General features: G+C 37.1%; 1 protein-coding gene across 4 annotated transcripts in view; it reads right to left on the reverse strand.

The window, feature by feature from the left end:
* Dennd1a (DENN domain containing 1A) overlaps window positions 1-21,839 on the reverse strand; it is a 536,773-nt gene that overhangs the window by 386,133 nt on the left and 128,801 nt on the right. For all 4 annotated transcript variants that reach the window (XM_026778778.1, XM_026778777.1, XM_013345984.2 and 1 more), the window contains one exon: window positions 12,326-12,369. In XM_026778778.1, the coding sequence (XP_026634579.1) occupies window positions 12,326-12,369 (44 nt within the window). The remainder of the gene's footprint in view (window positions 1-12,325; window positions 12,370-21,839) is intronic.

A 21,839-nucleotide genomic window follows, 5' to 3' on the forward strand; every position in this document is an offset into this window, starting at 1 on the left:
CCCACATTGAAGCACCGGACTACAACCCCAAGGTCCAAATCAGGAGCAGAAGGAGAGAGAGCACGAGCAAGGAACTCAGGGCCATGAGGGGTGCACCCACACACTGAGACAATGGGGATGTTCTTTCAGGAACTCACCAAGGCTGGCTGGACTGGGTCTGAATAATCATGGAATAAAACCAGACTCACTGAACATAGCAGACAATGAGGACTGCTGAGAAGTCAAGAACAATGGCATTGGGTTTTGATCTTACTGCACGTACTGGCTTTGTGGGAGCCTAGGCTGTTTGGATGTTCACCTTACTAGACCTGGAAGGAGGTGGGAGGTCCTTGGACTCCCCACAGGGCAGGGAACCCTGACTGCTCTTGGAGGTGATGAGAGAGGGGGAGTTGATTGGGGGAGGGGGAGGGATATGGGAGGTGGTGGTGGGGAAGAGACAGAAATCTTAAATAAATAAATAAACAAATGAATGAATGAATAGAAAAAATGTAGACTGACAAATGAGACACACACATAGACAATAGAATGCAAGGAGTAAATGTTTCGAGTGTTCTCCAAGCTGAGTTCTGACTTATTAGTTCAGTCAGGGCAAGTTGCTCATGCAATGTAACAAACTGAGCAGAAGTGTTCTGGTGTAAGAGTAAGAAAACAAAAATGAATAAAATATCCCAACCATAAAAACAGTTTGGGCAGAAGTGCTATGAAAGAGCAAAGAATGCTGGGAAGTGGTAAAAATACAAATCAATCAATTTAATATAGTTCTTGAGGTACAAGCTAGGGCAATGAGAAATATAAAGGAGATCAAGGGGATACAAACTGCAAAAGAAGAAGTCAAACTCTCACTATTGGCTGATGATATGATAGTTTACATAAGCGATCCCAAAAATTCTACCAAGGAACTTCTACAACTAATAAACACTTTCAGTAATGTAGCAGGATACAGGATTAACTCAAAAAAAAATCAGTAGCCCTCCTGTACACAGATGATAAAAGGGCTAGGGAAGAAATCAGTCAATCAACACCCTTCACAAAAGACACAAATAGCATGAAATATCTTAGAGTAACACTAACCAAACAAGTGACGACTTGTATGACAAGAACTTTAAATCTTTGAAGAAAGAAACTGAAGAAGATACCAGATCTCCCATCTCTTGGGTAGGCAGAAGTAACATAGTAAAAATGACAATCTTGCCAAAAGCAATCTATAGATTCAACACAATGCCCATCAAAATCCCAGCAAAATTCTTCACATAAAACGGTACTCAACTTCACATGGAAAAGTAAAAATCCCAGGATAGCCAAAACAATCCTGTACAATAAGAGAACTTTTAGAGACATCACAATCCCTGACTTCAAACTTTACTACAGAGCTACAGTACTGAAAACAGCCTGGTATTGGCATAAGAACAGACAGGAGGACCAATGGAACTGAATAGAAGACCCGGATATATCAATCCACACATCTTCGAACATCTGATTTTTGACAAGGAAGCAAAAAATATCAAATGGAAAAAGGAAAGCATATTTAACAAGTGGTGCTGGAATAACTGGATATCAACATGTAGAAGAATGAAAATAGACCCATATCTATCACCATGCACAAAACTCAAGTCCAAATGGATAAAAGACCTCAACATAAAACCAGCCACACTGAACCTTATAGAAGAGAAAGAGGGAAGTACACTTGAACGCATTGGTACAGGGAACCACTCTCTAAATATAACCCCAGCAGCACAGACACTGAGAGAAACAATTAATAAATGGGACCTCTTGAAACTGAAAAGCTTCTGTAAAGCAAAGGACACAGTCAACAAGACAAAACGACAGCCTACAGAATGGGACAAGATCTTCACTAACCCCACATAAGACAGAGGTCTGATCTCCAAAATACACAAACAACTAAAAAATTGGACAACTAAACAACACATAATCCAATATTTTAAAAAATGGAGTACAGACTTAAACAGAGAACTCTCAAAAGAGGAATCTAATATGGCTGAAAGACATGTAAGGAAATATTCAACATCCTTAGTCATCAGAGAAATGCAAACCAACAAAAGACTCTGAGATTCCATCTTACACCTGAAAGAATGGCCAAGATCAAAAACACTGATGACAACTTATGCTGACGAGGTTGTGGGGAAAAGGGAACATTTCTGCATTGCTGGTAGGAATGCAAGCTGGTACAACTCCTTTGGATATCAGTGTGGCAATCTCTCAGAAAATTAGGAAACAACCTTCCTCAAGACCCAGTAATACCACTTTGGGTATATATTCAAAGGATAATCAATGATGCCACAAGGACATGTGCTCAACTATGTTCATAGCAGCTTTGTTTTTCAAAGCCAAAACCTGGAAACAACCTAAATGCCCCTCGACCAAAGAATGGATAAGGAAAATGTGGTACATTTACACAATGGAGTACTACACAGCAGGAAAAATAAATAACGACATTGAATTTTGCAGGAAAATGGATGGAGCTAGAAAACATTATTTTGAGTGAGGCAACCCAGACACAGAAAGATAATTATCACATCTACTCACTCATAGGTGGTTTTTAAACATAAAGCAAAGAAAACCCTACAAACCACAATCCCAGAGAACTTAGACAACAGTGAAGACACTAAGAGTGACTTACATGGGAAGTAAAAAAAGAGAAGATCTCCTGAGTAAATTGGGAGCATGGGGACCTTGGGGGAGGGTTGAAGGAGGGAGAGGAGAGGCAGAGAGGGGAACAGAGACAAATGTAGAGCTCAATAAAAATCAATTTAAAAAAGTATACATTTATGTATTATTAGAGATAATAATAGGAGACAAGGTCAAATCAAGGCCAAATACTTGACTAATCTTCAAGTTTAGCTCCTGAAATTATCAGGAACCACCAAGAGATCCAACTACAGAATATGAGCATTGAAGAACATGCTTTGCAATCCCAGAACTCAAAGTTCAAGGCCAGTCTGGTCTACACACTGAGCCGGTGACTCAAACAAACAATTAATAGAGAGAAAATGATAATGGAGTTCGAGACCAGCCTGGTCTACAGAGCTAGTTCCAGGACAGGCTCCAAAGCCACAGAGAAACCCTGTCTCGAAAAACCAAAAAAAAAAAAAAAAAAAAAAAAAAAAAAAAGATAATGGAGAATTTTACCTAGCCATTTTATGAACCAGTGGTTCTCAACTTTCCTGACGGTGTGCCCTTTAATAGAGTTCTTCATATTATAGTGACCTCCCCATCACAATATTATTTTTGTTGCTACTTCATAACTGTAATTCTGCTATTGTTATGAATCAATGTAAATATCTGTGTTTTCTGATGGTCATAGGCAACCCCTGTGAAAGGGGTCACGACCTCTAGGTTGAGAACCATTGTTGTAGAAGACAGACTTTGGGGTCACTGGGTTGTTGGCCATTAGAAAGAATACATATGAGAAATGCTGATCATATAAATGCAAAAGAAAATAGACAACTTGGACAGACTAGAGAGCAGTTTGGGATGAAAACAAAGAAGATTTAATGCAGACTTACTTACAGGTGCCTACATAAAGAGCAATAGGAACCAATAGCATGCAACTAAGGCAAAACAGATTACAACTCTCAAAAGCTGGGTCATTGAATTGTTGCAGCCAATAGAGATACATACTGTCAAGCCAGCCACCTGTGCTCCATCCACAGAACCCATATGGTGGAAGAATAACTCTGACTCTCACAAGTTGCCTTCTAGCTTTCCCACACAGGCACATATATGCAAAACAAATATAAGTAATTAAACATTTCTTAATTTAAAAGTCATCAAAAACTAGACCTACTTCACTGATAATCTTATTGGGTAACTTGCTAAAAATAAGACCACCCATCTACTGGTACCCTCAGACACTTGAATTTTTAAATGTTTATTTTATTTTTATTGTTTTTCTGTGTTTGGATGCTTTGCCTGCATAAATACCTGTGCCTGGTACTTACAGAGGATAGCATTAGAGTTACAGATGGCTGTGAGCTGCTATATGTATGCCGGGTATTGAACTTGAGTCCTCTGGAAGAGCAGCCAGTGCTTTTAATCATCAAGCCATCTATCTGTTGACGGAAGGGGCTGGGCCACTTGTTGGTTCCTGGCCACCTGGCTAGCTTAGACCGGAAATAATTACACAGAAACTGTGTTAATTAAATCACTGCTTGACCCATTAGCTCTAGCTTGTTATTGGCTAACTCTTACATATTAATTTAACCCATCTCCATTAATCTGTGTATTGCCACATGGCAGTGGCTTACTGGCAAAGTTTCGGCATGTCTGACTCTGGCCATGGCTCCATGGCATCTGACCCCACCCTTCTCCTCTCATGCTATAGGCCAAGCCAGTTCTTTATTCATTAACCAATAAATAAAAGCAAAACACAGACAGAAGGACCTCCCACACCATCTATCCAACCCCATTTTAATGGTTTTTCTTTGCGGGAGGGCAAGAATAAAACCAAAAAATTGTACATTTCTAATAGCAATGTGTAAGTAAGGATTACATGGTGTCGTGACTATAATTCCAGCATGAGGCAGGGAACCATAACTTCCAAGAGAACCTGGGCTAAACAGCAAAACTCTGTCTCTAGAAACAAAAATAAATGAACAGATCATAAACAGAGCAGCAGACGCTTGTTCTTGGTATGTTCATACATCTTTAATCCAAAGCATCATTTAGAGAGCTGTAATACAATACCCTAACAGTCACACTCAGTGCAATCATGGGTACTGATACTCTGCTCCAAGAAAATCTACAGCAAGGCGCTTTTGGAGCTATTGGGCTTACAGTCTACTTCAGTCTGTGATCAGGCTGAAGGGATTAAGAATTTATATTTGTGCATACAAAAATTATAATTCGACCCATACTTCCAGAATACCAAATATACATGAAAAGTAACTAGGGCAATTAGTTTAAAACCCCATACAAGAACAACCAATCTTAGAAAACACATATGTAACATAGATCTAAAAGAAAGTATTTCTTTAGGGCAGCTCTCTAACATTTCCCACTTGAGCTTCTCTGAACTACTCTTGATGACTATCCTTCTTGGCAAGGATGTAACTATATGGTGGCATCATCACTCATCATTCCCAACATCAGATTTTCTAGCCAAGCCACATTCAATAAATATCAACACACTTTGGACCTAAGTTACTTCTATAGCCTACTACTGACCACAGTTGTAATCTCTTTTCGTCTTACCTTCCTGGCATGGTGTCTGACCCTTGGTGTGCAAACTTACTAATCACTTTCTGTACAAATCAAACTTAGTCTCTCTCCTAGACTGTTTTTACCATCAAAAATAGTGATAAAGAGGTAAAGGCAGAAAGTATAGTCTCTTATTAGCAACGTTATTGTTAAGACTAGGATGTAGAGTGTAATCTTCACCATCATGATTCAGTCTTTGAATGAAATGCAAATGAATCCATATGATCTATCCTGTGGTATCTAGTGCTATAGAGAGCTTGCTATTCCTGCCTACAAGGAAAGCAGATGTGTAGATCGTTTGAGTCCATTGAGTGTAAATCAACCAGTGAGATCCTGTCCCAAAGATAGACAAACAAAAAAATTTCAAAAGTGAAAAGGAGGCCATGGAGGGAAAGGAGAACATGAAGAAGGGGGGGGGCATGGATACAGGAGGGAGGATCACCAAGAATTAATTTTGTTTTATGTCATAAAAGTCATACTGTGTATGCTGATTTTATAAAAAGTTTCCAAAATTACATGCAACTCACAATTCAAAATAAACCAAATCTGAATCGACTACAGCAGTGGACTGGAGCATAATCCAGTCTGGAGAAGAACTTCAAATGCAAGACAGCTCCAAAATTTCAAGAGAAATGGGGTATTTCTCATGTCCCAATTCCTTTTTCTCTGTGTGAGTCACAAACACCAAGTCTAAGTCCCAATCTGGACCTACTTATGACTGTAATTGATGAGGTACACTCTTTATGATTCCTGCCTGATAAAAGGAAGAGATCAAATACAATACATTAATAAATTCTAGCCGGGCGGTGGTGGCGCACGCCTTTAATCCCAGCACTTGGGAGGCAGAGGCAGGCGGATCTCTGTGAGTTCGAGACCAGCCTGGTCTACAAGAGCTAGTTCCAGGACAGGCTCCAAAACCACAGAGAAACCCTATCTCAAAAAACCAAAAAATAAAATAAAATAAAATAAATTCTACAACAGAATGCTCAGTCTCTAGATTATCAACATTTGAAAGAAAGTAACATGAAACTTTTCATACATTGGGCCACATCAAGAGAATGAAGCAAGGCAGCCCAGGCCAGCCAGAGACACTAAAGGAACAAATATGTGATGGAGAGGTGGGAAAGATAGAAGAAGGGAGCAGTATATGGGCTAGGGATAAAAAAAAAAAAAAAAAAAAAAAAAAGAAGATGTGAGAAAGGTGACAGGTAAGAGAGTAGACTGAGGTCTACAAGCTGTCATTGTCAACCCAGTAGGGTTGGCAGAATAATGTACAACAGCCTGGAGCTTAAGCAGGTACAGATTCAGCCCCCTAACCTGGGATGAGGTCTTGGGACTCCCCTGGCTCTGGGTAACAAAGGTAGCCAGAGATGATGATGGGTTCTTTTCTGGACTGGGCCTCAAGAACCACCATGGCTTGCAATACCACCAGAGGCCATGTTGGTGTCGGTGATCCAAGCTGCTGCCCCAGGCCACAATAAAGCTTGTGATCCCATATATAGTCTGTGCCTCCATTGATGCCTCAGTGATACCTCTGTTGTGCCTCTGCTTTGCTGCCTCAGGGAGCCATGCTGAAGTGAGTGGCCTGTGTAACCACCACTTGAGACCATGTTAAGGCTCGTGATCCATACAGCCACTGAGAGTCTTGAGTGGGTCAGTGGTCCTTGAGTGGGTCAGATACTGCCAAGGGCCATGGCTGATGTCTGCGACCTACATTACCATTGAAGTACATGCAGATAACCATGGTCCCGAGTGAGGTCTGAAGCAGCATGGGTGCGAGAGAGCTAGTCCCACCCAACTCCACCCCATTCAGACCATCTAATGGCTTTTCTCAGCTGAAGGCTTTTCTGGCACTGATGCAGATGGGGAAGACACACCCTTCCTTGGGGATATAGCTACTAGGAATCTGACCACGCTATAGAGAATATTTGGACAACACAAAATGGACTGACTTTTGTTTGTTTGTTTTTTAAGGGGGAGTCACAGGAGAGGGATGGACATGGGAAGACTGTGAGTTGACCAAAATCGGGACACATGATGTGAGATTCAAAAAAACAAAACAGTAAAAATAAATTAATTTTTTAAAGTGAAGAAATCACCAGTAGGCAAGTAGCAATGCTCATTAGTTCATTATTTGTTTATTTGTTAGTTTTTTGAGGCAGGGTTTCTTTGTGTAGTCCTAGCTGTTTTGGAACTACCTCTGTAGACCAGGTTGGTCTCAAATTCAGAGATCTGCCTGCTCTTCCTCCTGAGTGTTGGGATTAAAGGCATGAGACACCACTACCCAATACAACCAAAGTCCGCTTATAATCTCTACTGTCTTTCTAATCAGAATCTTTTAATCAATTTACCAAAGTTATTTGTGTATAACAAGAAACTTAGAAAATGTCTCTTCAGAGCATATCTGCAACACAAGCAAGAAAACCCATATTCAAACAATTACATACTTCCCAAAGAAGATTATTTCCATCACAATTAGCCCAGAGTATGCAACATATTTGCATTCGTTTTTAGTATCAAGCTGGTGTTTATTTTTTTTATTTTGCTTAATTGACTATGGTGAAATTCTAAAATCGCATAGGCCATGTGAAACCACAAAAGAGCACTTTTTTATTTTTCCAAATGCACCATGTTTCTACATGGCTTACATACACTTGTATAAGAAACGCTGTTAGTTTCTATATAAAGATTTCCATAAAATTTTTATAGTTTCTATAAATGCATAAAAATTGTTGGATCCATTATAACCTGTGTTTCAGTGCCAGTGGAAAGAAAAATGACCTGTGATTCTAATAGAAATCTCTGTATACGGGGGTACACAGATCCCTCTTTCCAGGGCACTAAGACACTATTTTATCAAAATATACATGAGCATTTGAAGAAATAACTTCTAGTACCCTCAACTCTAACAGCCAATCTTAGAACAAATAAGCTATAAAAAGTACAATTAATAATTCTACATGTTTTAATGTAAGAATTAATTACATTATGACCAGCATGCTTTAAAATCATGTATAATACCTGTTTCACTTGATACAGTACAATGCTATTTAAGGAAGCATCTGATAGGTTACTATGCCTTTATTTCATACTATTCTATGCCATAATCATAATTACTACCAATTATTAATCTGAAATATACCTATTGTTTTAAAACCAATAATTGGCTTTTGATGGGAGTAGTATCATTTACAAACATATAAGTTTAACTATCATTTTCCCTTAATTCAATTAGTATTCATTAAAATGGTACTAACAAAATTTTACAAATTATTCCCATAATTATGAATAAACAGAGTAAACAAAATGACATAAGTACACCGAGCTGACTACAGAACTATGGTTTTATTTGTGAGTCAAAGACAGTCATGCTTATTTCTCATTTCCAGTGTCAGAATAGCATGCTATCTTTGAGAATGAGAGTACTGCATTACTACTGTGCTTCCGCCCTGTAACAGGAATTTTCTACTGCTTATTGTTGGAGGCTCAAAAGAATAGGTTTTTCCCATAACCCAAAGTAATTCAAAATCCACCTTCAATTTTATAACCTTTAACTATTGAAAAATGCTGATTTTATTATATATCTATGAGACAAAGAATTTCTTTTTCATCTCATACATAAGCTGTTAGAAGATTATTTTTTCCAGAAGTACAAGATCCTTTCAAGTCAGAACCCTACCACTGCTGGTGTTTTAGTATTTAAACTAGTTAAGCTTTAAACAAAAGCAGATAAGTAAGCAATGTGAACTCTGAAAAGCCCTTGCTTTTCCCGTTTTGTTTTTTATTTTGCTTTTTAAAAAAGTACTGTGCATCTTCCAGGAATTAACAAAGCCTATACTTCCAGGCTCACTAAATTTTGATGAACTATTGAGTGCTACACTGACTTAATGGTTTAAACCATAGATGTCACTGTGGTCTGACTGTGTCACAGACAACTTAAGGAGGGAAAATGGGGCACAGAGAAACCACTCTGTCAGTAATTACAACCAAGAGCCCTAAAATGTGGCTCAGGCTGCTCATTACTTCTTCTTTCTGTATCAAGACCCTTATTTACATTTCAGATTACATTTTTTATGAAACAGTAAGATCTATCAGAGCTGAGAGGACTGAAATAATGAGGGGAAACATTTTAATAAAATGTGTTGGGTCTGCATTACTTCCGTGACAGAAAGAAAGGCTTCCTCTGTAGTGATGGATCATTTATTCCGCTTCTAAACGAGAAGCAAAAAGATGAAACTGATGAACTTTTACTGCCCGTTTGTCTTTAGCAGACAATTAAGACAGAGAAGATCAAAATGGATTATCATACCATGCAGACAACTGGCCCAACAGTAATACATCTCTGAGAGCACAGATTTGTAACTCTCTTTTATCCTCCCCTTTCTTCTTACTTCTTTTTCCACTCTAAAGGCAGTGCTAGCTTTGTGGCTCAAGGAGAGCCAAAAGGCTGGTCATCATTATTCAGCCACAGATGTCAATCTAACCTCCCTTTTTTCTCAGTTTCTAAAGCAGTGAGGCACAATAATTTGTGACAGATTCTTTTACTGTAAGGTACAAAGAACACACAGAATAAAACATCTAGCATCAGCCAGTGTCTCTGATCAAGTGTGCGGTACATGGGAAATATACTATATGTAAAAACAAGCTCTGGCAGTTTAGGTGAACGAGGAGTGAAAATCGAACGGAGAGGGTATGGGGGAGAGAACAGGGTGTTCACACCCACACAGTGATAAGTGTTATATTGGGTGGAGAAATATCTTAAATATTCCTTAAGGACCACATCATAAATGTTTTAATATTTGAAATACTATACTTAATGCTTACACAAAATAGAAATATTCCTAAGAATCTCTTATAATGGTATACAGGAAATATATATCTGGGAGAGACAGATAATCTGGTTTATTCAAACAAATGACAATGTGAAAAAAGCCTATGAAATCAGAATAAAAATGATTTTAAGCAGCAATTAAAAAATAAGCATTTTTCATCCTCTTTCATAGTAGGTATGATTCTCAAGTACATTTTTGGAAGTTGGAAAAATATCTTAAAAAATCAAGTAGATCTTTCATGTCTCATTTCCTGAGTTGTTTGGGATCAAGAACAAAAATTATATATCTTAAGTTTGAGGAGATGCTAAATAAGACTGTATTGTATACATTCTGATAGGTTTGCCTTGAGCCCAAAGTCTGGTTCTCAAATTTCAGCACTGTGTCACTCCTCCAAACAAAGAAACAAATACCTCTATCCTGTGAACAACTTTACAATAACTACAGCTGCTATTTCATAACTACCTACTATAATTTTAATCATTCCAACTTTGACAGAGAAAATGTATGTAAGGCCATCTACTGACAAAAGTAAACGACTAAATTCACTACACAGTTAACATCACATTAAACAACTGGACTCCACATGCAATGAGAGTGCATAAAACTGTCTAGATTTTTCTGTGGTTACACATATACATGTACACACACCCTCCTCAAACACATGAATACACACATGTACTGGGAAGAAAAGAACACAGATACTAAAACTCCAGATTGTTCCAGCAGTTTCTTCTGAGTAATAAAATATCAGAATGGTTTATATTTTCTTTATGCTTCTTAAATTTTATTTTTGCCTTAGCTCTACTTTCTAGAGCTTTATTACAAACTTCTTACCTATGCAGTTTCTAAAGTTATGTACTATAAAACTCATGTCTCTGTTTTGGCATTAGTAGAGACCTCTGTTTAAAGGTCTAGACCCAGATGGTAACCATGCTGTTCTAAGTTTTCTCCTAAAGAACTGCACCTCCCTAGATTATTCAGGTCAACGGATCACAAAGGTTATTTATCTACTTAAAAAGATTTAAGAGCTATGACCATCAGTAAATTATGAGCAACAGTTTTTCATCCTATAGATATTACTTAAAGAAATATGTTCAGTAATTTTCTTAAAATCATATAATCTTTGGATTATATTGTTTAATTGAAAGGACTAAATCTCATAGCAACTTAAAACATGATAAAAATTAACCCAACTAGGAAATGACAATGATAAGTAAGGTAAGATTTAAATTTATTTTTAAATCTTATTTTAATCTTGGGGTCAACACAAAGCAAACCAGAGCAACTGTTCAAGATTCTTATATCCTAACACCTTGTTACAAAGCATGTCATTACACTGCTTATTTTGTATTGCTGGACACACTGTCAACCCTGTTTCAAAAAGACATATTAGACTCCTAACTTTCTCTATGACAGGCCACAATACAAAGATGCTACCACTGCCCTGCATGTTTTTTTTCATTATATTTACCCTTACTCAAGGACTTGTAACAAAAAACTCTGAATGAATGCATCAGGAACATGCTTTGTGCACTGTATTCCATGTGTGAAAGGTTTGATAAAGTTGTCAAAGATAAAGAGTAATAGCATTGTTATAAAGATGCTTTTTTATTATTTAAAAACTATGCAAACTGAAAACTTAAACTAAAAATGTAATGAGTCAAATAAAGCTACAAAGTATCTTCAATATTCCTTGGGGTAGAAAATGGAGTCTCAACATATAGCCTGGAACCAACTATAGAGTAGACTGACATGAGAACTTCAACAATGTTGTGCCATTGTTCATGGAGTGCTGGAAATTTGAAAGATGATGGGACTACCCAAGCAGTCTTAGCACTCCTCCCTGAAAGTACCTGCTTTACTCCAAGGTGACAACAGCAGCATCACCTGCACTGCAAATTCCATGATAATGTTATAAGGCTCCTTCCCTTTTTGGTCAGACTACTTGACTCCTTAAAAAGAATATTTAAAAAAAATCTTCAGTTCACAGGCATCTCAGAAAGAATTTCCTACTGACCCACAGGCAATGACGCACCTAAAGTGGAATCTCTTGCTTAGTTGTTGTGCATAGCCCTCTGGAGGAAACACTCCAAATTTAGCATTAATATTTTCAATCCTACTTCACTGTGCTTTATATTTTGTCTTTGGTTCCTAATTACCACTTCTATTCCTTTCTAAATTTCATTTATCTTTTTCAGTAAAGAGAACAGTAATAATATGTTGAACAACTCTGAAATAAATTTTGTCATGTAAAAAATTAATTACGCATTCCAAACCTGGTCACTGTAGTCCTCTGGGAATTGCCTCTGCACCTCAGGATCTGTAAATAATTGACAGATAATATTAATTGGCTTTGGATTAGTGAGCAAGCAGAGGATCACACATTAATATTTGATCAGAAGATGATAGCAGCCCTGGCAGGGGATCCAAGGGGGCAGCTGAGGCTGCTATGTTGATGAGCACAAGGAAGGCCTCAGCAAGGCACTCCCATTGCCCTCCTCCAGAAATACAAAAAAGAAAAGATTTAAAGGCCTGATGCTACTGTTAACTTTAGAACTATTACCTAATATGAAAATCTTGCCAGCTGCAAGCTGCCCTCAATATACTTTTCCAAAGAAAATGAGTCTTAAACCTGCTTGACTTTTCTTCTCTAATCAGCAGCCTTTTTTCATCATTACGAATGTTGGCCTGATCAGCCTAAGTACCAGACACAGACCAGGGAGAAAGGGACAGCAAGGGTGAAATTCTTTCAAGGAACAAATGTAAAAGTCAGCACTTTGGAAAATAAAACATAGCGTTCCCCAAGTGCTTATGAAAACAAAGCTACAACTAAAGGAAGTCTTCAAAGCAAACCAGTACTTTTGGTCTAGTTCGTTAGTTTAAAAAAAAAAATCAAGTATTATATGAAATGATTCTTACCTTGATATAATTAGATTTGTATAGAAACTATAAAAATACAAAGGTGAAAACAGCTTTTCTGATCACCTCTGTAGTATGGGGGGGTCACTTCATTTTTAAATCATAATTGCAAGATAATGTTATATCTATAAGTCAATATAGACATGTTCTAAGTAAAAAAAAAAACAAAACAAAACTCCAACTACAACCAATAGGAAAGCATGCAATCTTTTCAATTAAAAAAAAGATTTGGCTCCTCAGAGATAATGCTGCGGAGGTGAAGGGTCAGAATACCATGTATTTGGGAAATCATGTATCAATGCAAAAAAAAAAAAAAGTTTCCTTCTAACAGTATTTCACGGTACAGTGCTTGTTTTTCTTATGTGTCTTTAACAGCTACACTAAACCATCAACTGACTTCTCTGTGAACATGAATCCTCATAAAGGTTCGAATCTTTCACGTCACAATTTCAAGTCTTCAGTAAAACAGACCAAAAATAGGTGAGGGAACCACATTTACTTCCTTTAAGTTTTTGAAATATCTGTTTAAAAATCATGAAAGCAATTGGACACTATTTTTAAAATCTAAGATTATTCCAAAGAACAGAAATATTCACAAATACCAAAAATATTGTTTCCCATAGAGGTGATACATAATAAAGATCATTTTTGGTTCTTTGGGTGTTTTGTGCTTAGCTTTCCAACAGATGGCTACTATTATGGAAAACCACAACCAATCAAAATGCAGTTGTGGGTCCCAGTCCCACTGGAAACAACTCCCACACCTAAGACTAAAGGAACATTGTAGAGAAGGGGCAGAAAGATTGCAATATCCAGAGAATGAAGGAGTTGTGAGACAGTCTCCTAGTAATTACACTCAAACAGTCTCACCAAAATGATTACCTAAACATGAGCTAAGCACAGACAACAACCGTAGACATGACAAAGTGGATGGGGGAAAACCACAAAGCCTCAATCCTACACAAAGAATTGCACATGACTAAAGAACACTGCGAGTGGGATAAATGATCTTCCACAGGGAAGAGCACAGCAACTGGTTATGCAGTGCTAAAGGGTAAGCCTGAAAACACACAAACAGGTAACATTGTACAGACTGAGCAGGTATAATCAGGAATATGCATGTATATTCATATCCACATATGCATACAACAACCATGAATTTGAAAGAGATCAAGAAAAGATATATGGGAGAATTTGGAGGAAGGAAAGGGAATGAGGAAATGATGTAACCAAATATAATCTTAAAAGAAATAATAAAATAAATTTTAAAAAAAAGACAAGTGGAAATCACCTTCTCTCTTTACCTTCACCTTCCGAGAAGTGACTAATGATGTGTCTAGATTGAGACCTGGGGAGTTCTAGAGTAATGCTCTCTCTGCAGCACCACTGAGGGCCACCCTTCTGAGCCAGAGAGAAAAGGTGTTGCCTGTCTTTGGCCTGCTGGCTTGAACTATACAAGGACTCTCCTCTCCTGAGACAAGTGGCCAGAAGGCAATAACTGGCAGGCAAGATAGGGATAGTACCTCTTTTATCCAAGATAGGGATAGTACCTCTTTTATCCAAGATAGGGATAGTACCTCTTTTATCCAAAATGCTTGGGACCGAGTGTTAAAGATTTGTGAGGTTTTCATATTTCAGAAATATTTACAATGATTTCATGAGCTAAACATTCTTAAGCCAAAATGGCAACATCTGATGTCAGAGCATTTCAGATCCACACATGTTCAAACTTTATGGGGCCAAACAAAGAAAAGTTAGTAGCAAGGTATGACAGACAGCCTAACAAACCCGGTGGGTAGCAAAGCTAAAAAAGCACAGTGACTATCATTCCTGAAACATATAAAATTATCTGATATTTTAGTCTAGAAACAAACTCAAAAGTAGCATCTCTAAGATACTGAGAGGCACAATGAAGCAGACGGTGGGAAAGCCAGAATCACTCACAACTTGCTCCTTTTCTCCCAAATGCCATGTGATCAACATACTCTTTAACCAGAAAAAAAAGTCATATACATGACTTCATACTGGAGTCTTAATAGCACGCCTTCTATCTTGCAATAGTTTTTGCTTCCTGGGAATTACAAAGTACCAGCAGAAATAAACAACATGGGTCTTATTTTTGTGCCACCATCTTGTGAAGAGATAAATGCTAGAAATCAAAATTTGTGGTTTATTCTTCAAACTTTCTTGTTATTATGTGGAACAAAGTTTTAAATCTCTTTTTTAAACTTCTATTAATAAGAAACCAGAGTAATAAAAACCCATTGCTTTAAAACATATTTTCAATATTTTTTTATATATACAATATAGCAGAATTAAGAAAATAGATGGAAGAGATTAATCCAGTTTGAAACACTGAAAGTAAAGATGAGTATGCCAGCCAGTAAAAAGGCTACCCCAACTACATTACAGTAAACATCGCTTCAGTCATTGGCAGCATAAACGCCCAAGGAGAGTCTCAGATTTTAACAGAACAATGTTCCAGGACAAAACATTCACTATTGTTTACTACAGTTCAAGCATGAGACTTTTGCTTGGTTTTCTTTACAGTCTCAGAGGTTTACAAAAAGCAAATTTCATGAGTTCTTAACATTCACTAAAACATTACTTTTTTTTTAAGGCAATGCTTTTTAAGACGAAGTCTAATCTATAAAGTTCCATTCAATTAATTCAAAGATTCAGTCTGATAGTCCATAAAACTATGAAAGCTATTTTGTAAAACTTAAGACAGAGATTGCAAACAATTTATTTGAATTGTCTTAAAACATCTATTTTGTACAAGAAGCTGTAATCTTTTTTCACATTGAATTGATCAGGATTGCCATGATGCCACCAAAATACTGACATTGGAAACATGTGAGTTAAAAAGGTCCAAAGACAATCCATTTTCTCAAGCAGCACAGCACCCTCCTTACTAACAGCTTCAGCATGGTACATACAAAACATAGCACCCTGCAATTAAGCAAATCGCCTTTAAATTTCTGTCTGGCAGCAATCCACTTGCACGTCTGTATGTTTTTACAAGTACTCTATGTATTTCATTGCATCAGCTGCATTTCTTTGAGTTTTAAATGGTCTGGGAGCATTTTATGAAATGTTCTATATGGAAAATAATGTACACTGGAAATTAGCATCAGTCTGATATTTACATATTCGTTTTTTAATCCATCCTTAAGTGGTGTAACTTCTTATGTCCCAAAACACCTTTTCATTCAGAAGCTCATCACCAAATGCAGTGTCACCAACTTTGAAGGCAAAATCAATCTGCAGATCAGAGTGCCACAGTGGATGAGCACAAGCTAGCAATGTGCTAAGGCAGGTGGCCGTGCGTGTCAGGCTTTTCCCTGAGAACTGTCTCTCAGACAGAAAATTAAGGACATATAACAAGATAGTCTTTTTTTTTTTTAACCTCCTGTCCTGGCAACTTTCTTCTGATTCAAATTTAAAAATCAATTATGTCATTTCCCAGGTAAACACTTTTCTTTTGTTGCTGTCATTTTTAGATAAGGTTCCAAGCTGTCCTGCAACTCACAATGTAAACCAGGCTGACCTCAAAATCATAGAAATCCTCTGAGTGGTGGGATCAAAGGCAAGCATCATCACATCCAACAGGAAAACATTTTTCAATTAAAAAAAAATCTGTATTTAAAATACCTTGTCAACAATATGGATCATCAGATTATGTCTTTCTGGACAAAGCTCCATGTCACATCAGTGTGAAGAAGGACACTGCCTTCTCCTGGCAGCATGACCATCTACAAGTCCGTCCTCACAACACTACTTCTCCTAAGGGCCACAAGGCAAAATTGTCACAGTGTAGGATTCTAGGCGGTACAATCTCATTCCAGCAGAGAACATTGCTGTGCTGTGAACTCCAGAAAGAAAGGCTGGCTTTCTTTAGTCTCAATAACCCATGTTTTCTAGTCTCCAACTATACATACTTTTAAATATTTAATAAGACATAGCAAGTCGCCACAGGATGCTTAATTAATAGAATAAGAGTTTGGGCAAGGCTCACTGGAAAGGGGCTATAACTTATTTTATACAGCTCCAAAATCCTTGCATTTGCCTTAGGCTTTAAGTTCCTAGAAAACCTGGTAGAGAGTTTTTTTACAAGAGAAATACAAAAAAAAAATTATAAAAGTACCATGGTTATGTATGAAGTCTCGTTTGCACATTGGTAACTACTAGGTAAACACACACCCTCACACACACATCATTTCAAATTATTTCTGGTTCTCTCTCCCTTACCCATGACTGACTACATTCAAAGAGAAATGCATGGCATATTTTCTAGTTGATTATTGAAAAGTATGCTGACTTTATTTTGTATGAAATATGCTATAACTGTATACTAACTAAATGTCACCAACTTCCATAACTGCTGCTCTCTGGGAGACTCTTAAAAGAAGCTACCCATGTGGCAGTTCACTTGAGAGCCTATACTGCTTTCACTTTTAAAATACTAGAGATCAAGGCAGAAAACGTTAGATTTAACGCCTACTGAACCTATCCAACCTTTGTCTCTAGGATGTTTCAGGAAATAAAAGACAAAATACTAAACACCTTTGGATTTCACAATTTTAAAGGCCTGTCCTTTAAAATAAAAGCTTTAAACATCAGCTATCGGCACATATCTAATTGCTCGATTTCATGGAGTTTAAGACACTATCTCCCTTTCCTACAGCCATAAATGCTAAGTGAAGCTGTAATCAGATTTAATTTTCCAGATGAGAAGATGGGAATATGCTGCAAATAGGATAATCATACACTTCAATGTTCTTACCTTAATGGCATTTTCCAATTTTATACACCAAAACTGTAGGCTAAGTAAATAGCCCAAGAACTGTGACCTTTTGAGGGTCATCTCACTCTTTCTCTAAACATAGTTAGAAGTGAACTTTACTTCAAGATGTTAATTCTTTGTATAATAAAGTTTCCTGAGGATGAGATTACAAACTAGACTGAGCTAAATAAAAAGCTTCAAGGACAGATATTCTCATTAAACACATGAAAAAAACACACTACAAAAATTCAGCTATGTTTACTTTATAACCACAAAATACTCAAATTGGTGGTTTAGCATTTTAAGTGAACATAATCATTCTATCAAGGCACTCATTTCTATCACAGTTAAATCTTACCTATTAAAAATTTCACATTTGAAAAGAAATGCTTCAAATATTTTACCTAGTTTTAAAAGTAGTACTCCTTTCCTTGACAATGAAACAAGAGTTTGTCGTATTTTTATGTTTTAAGTTAAAAATTACTAATCCTAAAATTGAAATTTGCTCCTGAAATCTCAGAAGAGTATAAATAGCCCACTAATTAGAAGAGCAATATTTCTAATTTCTTCAAATGAACCTTTATTTGGAACTTATCACCTAGAAAAAAAAATCTATTGCATGAATACACATACTGCCTTGAAACATGAAAACTGAACACATAAAAACATTGAGTAGATTTTAAACCATGACTCAGTTCTAGCACTTCCTCCCAACACTAAAATTTCAAACCAATTTCATACTATTTCATAGCAGCCAGACTGATAACATAGACACAACACAGTTGGCCACTAACATCTATAATAAAAACACAAATAGTGTTTTTCAATGAAGGACAGAAAACCCACCTCAGTGTGGTAAGCAATAGAGCATTCAGGTGCTGGCCGACTCCTCCTCAGACTTACATAGTCTGCTCTTCAGACATACCCTGGTCTGACATGGCTAGTAATGCATAAACAGCAGACAATGACCTATTGTTTTCAGCTGCTGGAGTTATGAATGTAGTACAGTTACCAATTAAGTGAATCAACAAGGCCTAAATGCATCAGCTGTTCTGCAAATAATGAGTCCTTTGACATCATAGAGAAAGTCTAGAAAATTCATCTTGCCTTCTGGAAAATGATGGACTATTTTAACCAGAAAATGTCATCACTTACTGATAAATTAAAATAAATTAAAATTCGGTTGTTCCTTAACCGAATTTATACCTCATACACCCAAAGTGATGTTCTCACTTAAGGTTGTCCCCTAATATACCCCAGATTTCAAGCTAGGCATTTAAATTTAAATTGTTATGGTTTCTTTTTACTTAGTTTGGGATTTGAAACTAATTTCTTAGATCTATCAAATTGGTCAATTAACACATAAAGATGAATATCACCTTTTAATTAGTTATCTCAGTTTCATGAAAGTTTTCTGTGAGTTACAATTTATCTTATCTTGATGCTGTTTTCTAAAGTCCTGGGAATAAAATCTGGGGCCTCCCGCATGCAAACAAGTGCTCTACCACCGCGCAAACAATCTCAGTCTTATTCAATTGTTTAAACAAGTAGCAGAAATGTTACATCTTATATTTATGTAACTACTTTAGACTTAAATTACAGCTGTGCCTTTTCTATTCTAAAGGTGACATTACTACATATGGTCTTTATAGCCATATAACATCTGTAATTATGTAGGGGAAAGAGAAAACTATCTACTCAAAACTACTGATAAGAGTACCTGCAAAACATCAGCAGCACTGTGACAGGCATGCTACACAAAATTTCTGTTTTTCACTTTCATAATAAAGTTTTCCTCAGTGATTATCATGTCAGTTTTATTATAAAGAAAGCAATAAGGTTGCCTAGAATTTTACTAACTTGTCCAACATTTAAAAACCAGTATGCATTTGTAGTACAAATACTCGATGTCCAGGCCAGGTGATGAACAAGCCCCCTAAGGAGTTCAAGTTTAATAGAGCATAACTGGAGAACACAATGCTTAAAAAGCAGCTACCTTGGAGTCCACCAAGCACTAAAGCAGGGATTACCCTAGGGACATGGAGCCTTGTCCAAAAGAGGCAAAGGCTTCCTGCAAGAGAGGCAGGGGAAATGTAGCTTTAGACTGACAGTCAAGCCCATGATGCTATACCTGCATTCTTAACAGAACACAGAACAGAGCCAAAATATTTGGTGGAGTTAGGTCCCATGTTTTCCTTAGCTTGTTTCCCACAAAAGTCTTTCCTGTTACAAATAATCAACAAATAGAGGAAAGAAAGAAAGGAAGGAAGGAAGGAAGGAAGGAAGGAAGGAAGGAAGGAAGGAAGGAAGGAAGGAAGGAAGGGAAGGAAGCTAATTAAATGGCCTGTCTCTTCAAGTGGATTTAAAAAATAAAAAAAAAGGCCTATTTCAAAACATCCAATTGAAGAAAAGTTTTTGACTGCCATAGGCTTTCTAAGATCATGCTGGCATGTGGTAAGAATAAAATAAATATTAATTGCTGGGATATTGCTAACCCCAAAAGAGAAATAAGCAAGCACTATGAATGAGATGACTATAGACATATAGGTGTACCTCAAATTGGAAATAGGAGTGTTCCTGAAGTAAACTTTTATAAACCCAATTAAAATGTTCCCGTTGCCTTCTATCACTTACCTAGAATACTATAACTCTACTAGAAACTGATTTTTCTATGTTGTCTTTCGTTGCAGATCCCTAAGCTACCATTTCTTTGCCTCCTGGCATCTGTTTGCTAATGATCTGTAAACATCATGCACTTGGGACTCCCCTGATTTTCAGAACCCCTGAGGTGAATCTGTATAAACTGAAGGCCCTTTCTGCTCATTTCTTTGCTTTCTAAGTTTGCAAACTCAGTTTTAGAAGCTGAATCCCACTCACAACATTTGCATAACAATTAAAGCACTACTAGCTACCACTTACTAGGTGCCCAGGTACACAAACCATCACCACGAGCAGTTTAACCGACCTTGTTTAATCAAAGCAACCCTATCAGGTTTTAAAAAAACACAGATAGACAGACTGACAGACATTTTATAAACTGTGAGGCTCAACTAGTGGTAAATCAACAGTTAAGTAACACAGGCAGGATTCAGCCTGGGCCATCAGACACCAAAGAATCCAGCACTGGCTTTCTTTTTGGCTTTATTTATTTACATCCCCTTGTCGTTTTGTCTTCTCATCATTATTATGACTCAACAATAAGAATACATCTGGACAAATAACTACAACATGTTGTCATGAAATAGGTCTTAGCAGATTATAAATGAGAACTTTCCAATTCCTCTACTTAGAGTCCTTTGCCAAGTTCAGGATATAAAAATGATTCCAAAGTAATTAGCATTCAGTTCTAACAAACACAATATTTAAGAGATGAATTTCATGATTAAAAATTAAAGAATTTTTAAAGTTAGAGATTACTCTTGTATCACCAATGAGAAAACTCTCTGCTAAAAAGAATAAGACCATGGGCGAGGGGAAGAGAGGGGGGAGGATCCTGTTCAAGAAAATATTTCCAAGGAACCCTAAAGAACACTAAAAAAACCAAAAGACTGGCCCAAACTGAGGCACACAAAGAAGAAGAAAAAAAAAAAAAAAGAACCCTTATCCTCTGTGAGCAGAGCTGTCACCAGGATTTTCTTGGCATAGTGACTCACCTGCAATCCAAGCACTCAGGAGGCTAGGGAAGAAGGATCAAGAGTTTAAGGTCAGCTTGGCTCTACTAAAAGCTGCAGTCCAGGGGCTGGAGAGATGGCTCAGACGTTAAGAACACTGACTGTTCTTCCAGAGGCCCTGAGTTCAATTCCCAGCAACCCACACAGTGGGTTACAGCTAGCTATAATAAGGTCTGATGCCCTCTTCTGGCATGTAGGCAGACATGGAAACTAACACTGCATACAAAAAATAGATTAAAAAAAAAAAAAAAAAAAGCTCCAGTTCAGCCAAGCCAGCTAGTGAAATCATGTCCAAAAATCAAAGTGGAACAAATTTCTTCTTGGCGAATTCTCTGTCCCTGTGAAACCAGTTGCCTGCCCTTAGCTATCCTGTAAGAAAAATGATACCTATATCCACACTGTAAGTTTTTTTTT

Source organism: Microtus ochrogaster, chromosome 4 (assembly GCF_000317375.1).
Source record: "Microtus ochrogaster isolate Prairie Vole_2 chromosome 4, MicOch1.0, whole genome shotgun sequence".
NCBI lineage: Eukaryota > Metazoa > Chordata > Mammalia > Rodentia > Cricetidae > Microtus > Microtus ochrogaster.